Consider the following 7728-nt stretch of genomic DNA (forward strand, 5'->3'; position numbering starts at 1 on the left):
CTGATGCAAACGTGTAATTTCAGAGAATCTCATAACAAAACAGAACAAAAGTACTGTAGTGGTTCTCCGGTTTCAGGGTGGGGCTGCGCGTCGTCAGCTCCTGTTTGTCTGGACTAATAGGCATAAATAAAGAACATTTTGTTGACTGGAATTAAGTATTTTGTAGAGTAATGATGCATCTAAACAGCTGCATCACTACTTGTCTGTACTGTGGCCTGCTTCCTCTCCGGTCTGTCCTGAGTAATAAAAGCTTGACTTAAGCCTTCACAGTGACATATTCTTATTTAAAATATAATGTGTCATCAGCGATCCCAACATACTGCTTTACATCTCATACATAGGCAGATAAAAATAGACTTCTATGCTGTATGTCAAAGTTATTCTGCTTCTGATAACACAAAAAACATTTAAGATTCTTGTTTAAGACCGGAATAAAATAAACTAGATCACATTTAACTTTAAACAGAAACATTTTGCTCTGCAGCACAAATTCCACCTTTCATCATTATCTCACAATGTCGTCTATTTCGCACAAATGTTTGACAAATCAGAGAACAAACAGCAAGAACTTTCTACACATTTATTGACAATCCATAATAACAAAACAGACTTGTGAGTGTGTGATGGTGGGAGAGGGTCGGTCAAGACATAAGCTCTGTGAAGAGCGACTGATTGGCAAAGTCAGCAGGTCTTTCCTGTGGGCGCTGCAGTGATGGACTGCCATCGAGGCCTAAATGGGGGACGCCGGCGCTCAAGAAGTAGAAAGGCACATGGGTAATTTTGCCAGTGGACCAACACTGAGAACAGACAAAGAAGCATCACTTAATATGGTATGTCTGAAATCACATTATCTATTAAAACAAATGAACATAATATGAGAGAGGAAACAGGAATTTATTTTAAGACTGACCACAGTGAGCAGAGCTCCGTGCTGGAAGTTTGGATGGAACTGCATCAGTCTTGGCTCTGAGCCAGGCTCCCCTTGAACAAAACCACTGAAGAGGGAAACATAAGAAATGTTCAGTACAACACTACCCTGGGAATGCAATACTTCTGAGCTGAACTAAAGTGCATAAATATGAAATACAGCCACACATAGAAGTACAAACCATGGCAAAAGCTCAAAAATGGGCTTTGTTCTTGTCTTGAACACGGCTATCATTGCAGGTCGGGCTGCTGCTTGTGGATCGCCTGAAAGAACAGATTAAACTGAGCCACAAAATATAAATATTGGACAAGATGAGATATTAAAATTTATCCTAAAAATAAAAATCAATGTAATACTTATATAGTTCATGAGGGTTAATAGAAGAAAAATGAGCAAGACCTTTAAGAAGCACTGCAAGCCTCTCTCCTCTTGGGTCCCAGGCCAAAGACTGGATCTCTCCACCAACACTGGCAGACAAATTAGACATTGCTGAGTGACACTAAAACTTCCAGAATCACACATTTTACATTAAAGATTTAAAAATGGAAGAACATACACATTTTGAAATCACTGAGCTCACTGTAAGAAGCTGTAAAGTGAAATTCAGCAGCATTGAATACTGTCTGCCTGCTGATTTGTGCTCATCAGATTTAAGCAAAGTGCTTCAAAACTGTCTTTCTGTTCCTCTGTGGGCTTTTTTGGAAGCCTTATGTTCATCACTGTATTTGGTGTAGTTAGGCTAAATGATGGCCAATTAGCTATTCAGTCCAGAGCTCTTACATGATGTCTCCATCTGGTGTGTTAAAGGTTGTCTCTGATAGGTCAGCCACCACTGCTGCTGCCTGTGGCCCTTTTGATGTGCATGTAGGTACGCCTGCTGAATAACAATGACATCAGAGAGGTACGATTATTTCTCAAAAATGGCATTTATTTTTTAACTTTTTATTTTCATATAAAATACCTGGTTATGTTTGACAGTGTAGTAAAGACTGAGACATTTAACCTGGTGTGTCAGTGAAGGTCAGACCGTAGATGACGGCCTCTCCCTGCACAGTGAAGAGAAGTCGACTCCCGTCTGGACTCCAACAGCCAGACTAACCAAAACAAATGAACAAATTCATAGTTACTTAATAAATCTATGATGTATAAATGTTTTACTACCTTAATGAAGAATGCCTTTAAAATGTGGTGATAAGTCTTCACCTGACAGCGCCCTTTCACACATGGCCAACGCTCACAGGTCCACATCCTGGTCTCCCAAACCCTGAAGAAAAAAACTTAACTCATCCACGTGTAAACGCTCCACTTTCTGTCCACTTATTATCTCATAATACCTGCTAAACTCCAGACTATGCCACTAATCCCTTACATGTTCATAAATATTCATGAAAGGTGAGTGGGCCTCTATTATAACACAGCAAGCGGCTGTGATTGAGGTCCACACGCTGATCATGAAAGAGAAAATTTCACACATAATCATCAGCGGCTTTACATATCTTTAACTTGAAATGTGCTATTGCAGCACTACAATATAGATTAGAAAGATTGGAGACTCTTGTGGAGCTATAAATCTCTGAATAGCCATGCAAAGTGCCGTCTCTAACCTGAACAGGGCCGACGGCGTAGAAGCCAGAACGTGGCTGCCATTAGGGGACCAGGACACGAAGGTGACCCCTCCACCTCCAACGCGCTGAAGCGGCACGCAGCTTTCAGCGGCTACATCCCATACCTGCAAGACACATCGACACCAAAGGAGGAGAAAGATTAACAACCACAGCAATTTAATCATTTCAGGATTTCAGATGAAAGCCTTCTTACCATCATTGCTGTGTCCACAGGCGAGGCCGACACCAGGAGGGATCCACTTGGCGACCAGGCGATGGAAGTGACCGGAGAGTGACCGGGATGAGACAGAACTTGTGCACAACCAGATGAAGGCCTGCATGGGTTGAGAAGAAGAAGAAGAAACACGTATAATGAAGAAAACATGCAGCACAAGAAAAGACAAAGTGCAACAGTATCAGTAAGTTTATACCTGGTTGACAGTGAGCAAGGGTCCACATGCCAGATCAGCAAACAGTTCTGACAAGCGACAGCCAGAGCGGACGCACACAGCGGCTTCCACTGTACTGCCGCGACACTCCTCTGTAGACGGTGCTTCAGCGTGGGCGTTGTGGCGCTGACACAAGAGTACAAAAGGAGACAGAATGACTGAGAAGTCAAAGAACAAAACCGCTCTCTGAGGCTGACACACAGGCGGATTTTGTATGTTTGTAGCCCGTCTTGGACATACTGCTTTGTTGTGATTGGAATCAGAGGTTCACTGTGGCATTAAAGTACTTCAACAGACTGACACTGATATTCTGTTATCACGAATATGGAAAGGTTGACTCTCTCAAGGCTGGTCTCTCCTTTTTTACAGTCTCAGTATCAAAACAGCTAAATAAACTTTATATACAGTATTCTACAGCTCTACATCTTGCACTGTAACACTTTTGTTAACAATCATATGCCCCATTATCTTAGTTTTCTGAATGGAGGTTGTCTGATCTTTTTGTGAAAATTTGTGCTCACGGATTAAAAGCTCATTAATGGTACTCTTTGGGTTGAAAAGTATGCTGATTTGCAAATAAAGCAAAAACACTTTAGGACGACTGATATGCAGCATAGACTTTATTCCATAAAGTGATGTTTCGGCAACAGTGTGGCTTCTTCTGAGTTTAGTCTCGGTACCTTTTGGGGTTGTAGATTTTAATGGAGTCGTCCAGTAGCGCCACAGCAAATTTATCTGTATGAGGATGCCAGGCAAAGGCTCGCACCACGCAGTCAGACCTGGTTAAGCAGAGGAAGATCACCAACTATCAATTCATTGTTCTTTTTTTTAAATACAGTTTCATGCCATTGCTTCAAAACATTGAAAATGTATACAAGGATCCCACAGTTGCGCTAATAATGATGATTATTTTCTTTATCGATTAATATTCCTATCATTTTTCAGATTAAGTGATTAGTCTATAAGACATTGGAAAACAGGAAAAAATGTTCAGCACAATGTTCTGGAGCCAAAAGTGTCGTCACTGAATGTCTTGATCTATCCAACCAACAATTCAAAACCCAAAGATATTCAATTTACTTTATTGCAGGACAGGAAAAAGAAGTAGATTTTCATATTTGTTGATCCTTCAACCATCAAATCTTTGGAATTTGTGCTTGAAATAATAGTTGTCAATTCATTTTCTGTTGATTGACAAAACAAGATTTGCAGCTCTCTCTAAATACTGTCAGTCTTTCACCAAAATGTCTGTTTACCAGTTTTTGAATATATTTTTAATTACTGGTTCACTGAGAGCAAACTGCAATAATTAATTAATCAATTCCTAAATAAACCATATGTTATCAGTTTGTCACTCACCAGTTCAGCACTTGTGAAAATTCAGCAATCATGTTCTCACTACTCAACTGTGGAACAAATGACAAACAGGTGATACACATTTTTAACATATCACAACAAACGTCACATAATCACGAGTATTATTATCGTCAGCAGGCAAAACTTACTGTGAGATGAGGAAACAGGGAGCCATGAAAGGAAGAAACCCTTCGGAGTAACGCCAGGATGCAACCGGAACTCACTGACAACCATTTAGGAACTGCAAGAGTGCAAGACACGGGGGAAGAGTTACTGCATGTGCACATCACTCGATATATTAAGGATCAGTATGAGTTAAACACGACAGAAGATTATTGGCAGCTGACGAACCTTCTTCATGCGAGTTGGTAATTTCATCGAGTAGCCCTGTGAAACCACCATCCCGCCTGGAACAGAGAGAAGCTGCATAAATGATCTTTATTATCGAAAAATAACTGATAAGACCAGAATACTGTGATATGATGCATTGTGATACATCACTGAAATAAAAGTGCTAATACTGCTGCAGGTTGTACAAGTATGACTTAAGAATTTCATTTTCAGTTAATAATAATAATTTTATTTGTATAGCACTTCTCAAAACAACAGTTACAAAGTTAATAAAGTTTATAATAAATTAAAGAAAAATATATTTTGTCTCTAAAAATAGGACAAAATATAAAATAAATAAATAAATAAATAAAATGAACATAGTTGGAAAAAAAAAACATTCAAACACAAGCACAATAGATATGAAGTGAAACTTGTTTTGCAGATTGCAGTGATTTGAGTGATTATGAGGTGCAGCTTTATCCTCCCTTATAAAACATTTTAACAATAGGACTGTTCTGTTTTCAGGCACTTCAAGTGTGTTTTACATTAAAATGAATGATGGCAGGTGTTTACATGTTGCTGTGTGTGCTAAGGTTGCTAAAACAACACGGTACATCTCAGTTGTCCACACGTTTAAATAAAACTGAAAACACTTGATAATTCACAAAGTAAATGTTACTACTACACTTTTGTCTGCAGCACAGTCTGACACTTGTACACACATCACAACATGAACACAGGAGGAGATGAGGGGTCAAACCACCAAGCTGCACCAAATGTTATATGACGAGATCCCATTATATTTCCATTTTAGAATATTTCTCTTTTCAGTTTCACAGACATAGTCTCACAATGTGTTTTGTATTGTAGAATAATCTGTAATCTGATAATATCTAAAACTACAGAGATAAAACATCTGATGAGTAATAAGAAGTTACAGTATAGAAAGAGGTTTGAAGTAGTTTCAAAATAGTGTCGCCCACCACATCATTTGCCCACTAGAGAGCACTGACATGTTTGTTTTTCAGCTGTAAAATGTCCCTCTCATTAGACATGTTGATCACAGTTCATTAAATACTCTTAAAGGGATTCTTAACAAAAATATCAATACTAGCCATAAAATCCTGTGTTGGTCAGGCCACACAACGTGTAAAAGTGACACTGTATGGTGTGTCACTGTCTGTGTTACCTACCATGCTGCTGCACTCCTCATCCACAGTGTTTCAGAGTGGTCCAGAAAAGCTGCCTTGCTGCTGCTCTCTGTGCGACTGTGAAGCTTCAGGGACTCTCGGGGGAAATACAGACTCAGAGGACTTGAATCCTGCAGAAAACACATCAGCAGACACATTTAACCAGTTGTGGAAAGTAACTGTTAGTAAGTATATTTACTCATGTATTGTGCTTAAGTACAATTTTGAGGTACTTGTACTTTACCTGAATATTTCCATTTGATGCTACTTTACACTTCCACTGCACTAGATTCAGAGGGAAATATTGTACTTTCTACTGCACTACATTTATTTGACAGCTTTAGTTACTTTTTCAAAAGAAGATTTGACACAATGGATAATATAACAAGCTTTTAAAATACAACATATTGTTAAAGGTGAAACCAGTGGTTTCCAACTGTCTTACAAAAAGCAGTGTTTAGTCGGGGTCACATTTCAGATGTCTATGAGTTGTTAACAGCTCCACCAAATAGTGATTTTTTTCCTCTAAACTTGTCACATGGTTTCATTTCAATAAATGTTCAAATGATCCAATATTTCACCAAAAATCAAAGTTTAGAGAAAAAGTCCAAAAACTGAAAACAGATTTGTGTATCAGAACTTTGTTGTTTTTTTTCCCTCTCCCATTAATCATCTCACGACCCCTCAGATTTATCTGGTGACCCTTTGGAGGGGCCCGAACTTTCGGTTGAAAATCAGTGGACAAAACTAGCCAACTATATATAAAGTAGTTCAAACTAGCTCCACCTCCAGCAGCTACAACAGTAACATGCTGCTCTAACACTGATGCTTCAGTGTTAATAATCTATTGATGTCATATATAATAATATATCAGTCAGAGGGACCAAACCACTACTTTTACTGCAATACTTTAATTACATTTTGCTGCTACTTAAATAGGACTTTTACTTCTAATGGAGTATTTTTACATTGCTGTATCGGTAACGTTACTTTTGCTTTAGTTAAGGATCTGAATACCTCTTCCACCGATAACGTTACACTACCATGACTAACATCCTTTGAGTCAGACCTGTTTCAGTCGGTCCTCGGTGTTGGTTCCTGACAGCAGCTGGTTGTTGGACTCACACAGGGTGGTCTGTCCGGAGGATAGAGGAGGGGGGAACAGCGCCAGAGAGCACATCTTTGAACACGTTGAAACTGTGCCACCGACCCTGGAAACACACCATCAATTATTAAGTCAAACACTAGCACCAACGGATTTTTTTTTTCATAGGATGGCGAAGTCATGACCCAGCCTACTCTGCCTCTGATTGGCTTACTCTGATATTCTTACCCTAACCCTAAACAACCCAACCAATGACTGTAACAAGTAATAGCCAATCAGAGGCAGAGTAGGGCGGGCCATGACTTCGCCGTCCTAGGAAAAAAAGAGCTAACTGCGGCTAACGGAAGCTAGCCGGCTCTAACTAGTTAACTACTTTAATGTCGGCTCGGTTTTGGCAACAGCTGCTCTTTTTTATCGTTTTATGTATCGTGGAAATTACCTTGTAGTGTGTCCTGATGTAGTGTTGTCAATTATCCTACGCTGCGTTTCCAATCAACAAAGATAAAAGCGCATGCTAAGCTGTTGTGACACTTACGGTTTCCTATTTAAAGTCAGTCCCGCCGTGTAAGCTACGGCAAGTCACAGGATCAAACAGTGCGGACTGCTTAGCACAAACTGCACAGAGCTGATGTGCTGCCCTCCTCAGGACTTTCTTATTCTTACTTATAAAGGAGTTTAGATAGCTGAAATGAAACAACATATGTTCTTATTGTGGTTTGTGTGTTGTTTTGTGTTGTTTTTGCTTTGTTTTGTATGAATGTAT

At 39.4% G+C, this 7728-nt stretch overlaps 1 protein-coding gene across 2 annotated transcripts; it reads right to left on the bottom strand.

The window, feature by feature from the left end:
- Positions 1-566: 566 nt before the first annotated feature.
- aaas (achalasia, adrenocortical insufficiency, alacrimia) lies at positions 567-7555 on the bottom strand. 2 transcript variants are annotated; one of them, XM_044352928.1, is made up of 17 exons: positions 7405-7555; positions 6930-7071; positions 5864-5991; positions 4689-4744; positions 4487-4578; positions 4341-4387; positions 3662-3760; positions 2964-3107; positions 2747-2867; positions 2533-2657; positions 2132-2192; positions 1932-2022; positions 1709-1802; positions 1328-1395; positions 1110-1191; positions 911-995; positions 567-797 (listed from the first exon to the last, which is right to left on the bottom strand). In XM_044352928.1, exons 2-17 carry the CDS (start codon positions 7038-7040, stop codon positions 642-644), a joined length of 1560 nt encoding a protein of 519 aa, XP_044208863.1. In that variant the 5' UTR covers positions 7041-7071; positions 7405-7555; the 3' UTR covers positions 567-641. The 2 variants fall into 2 exon arrangements, with proteins under 2 accessions (XP_044208863.1, XP_044208862.1); XM_044352927.1 differs by having other exon boundaries at positions 1709-1805; positions 7405-7554.
- Positions 7556-7728: the final 173 nt, after the last annotated feature.

This window comes from Thunnus albacares, chromosome 5, assembly GCF_914725855.1.
Source record: "Thunnus albacares chromosome 5, fThuAlb1.1, whole genome shotgun sequence".
Classification (NCBI taxonomy): domain Eukaryota; kingdom Metazoa; phylum Chordata; class Actinopteri; order Scombriformes; family Scombridae; genus Thunnus; species Thunnus albacares.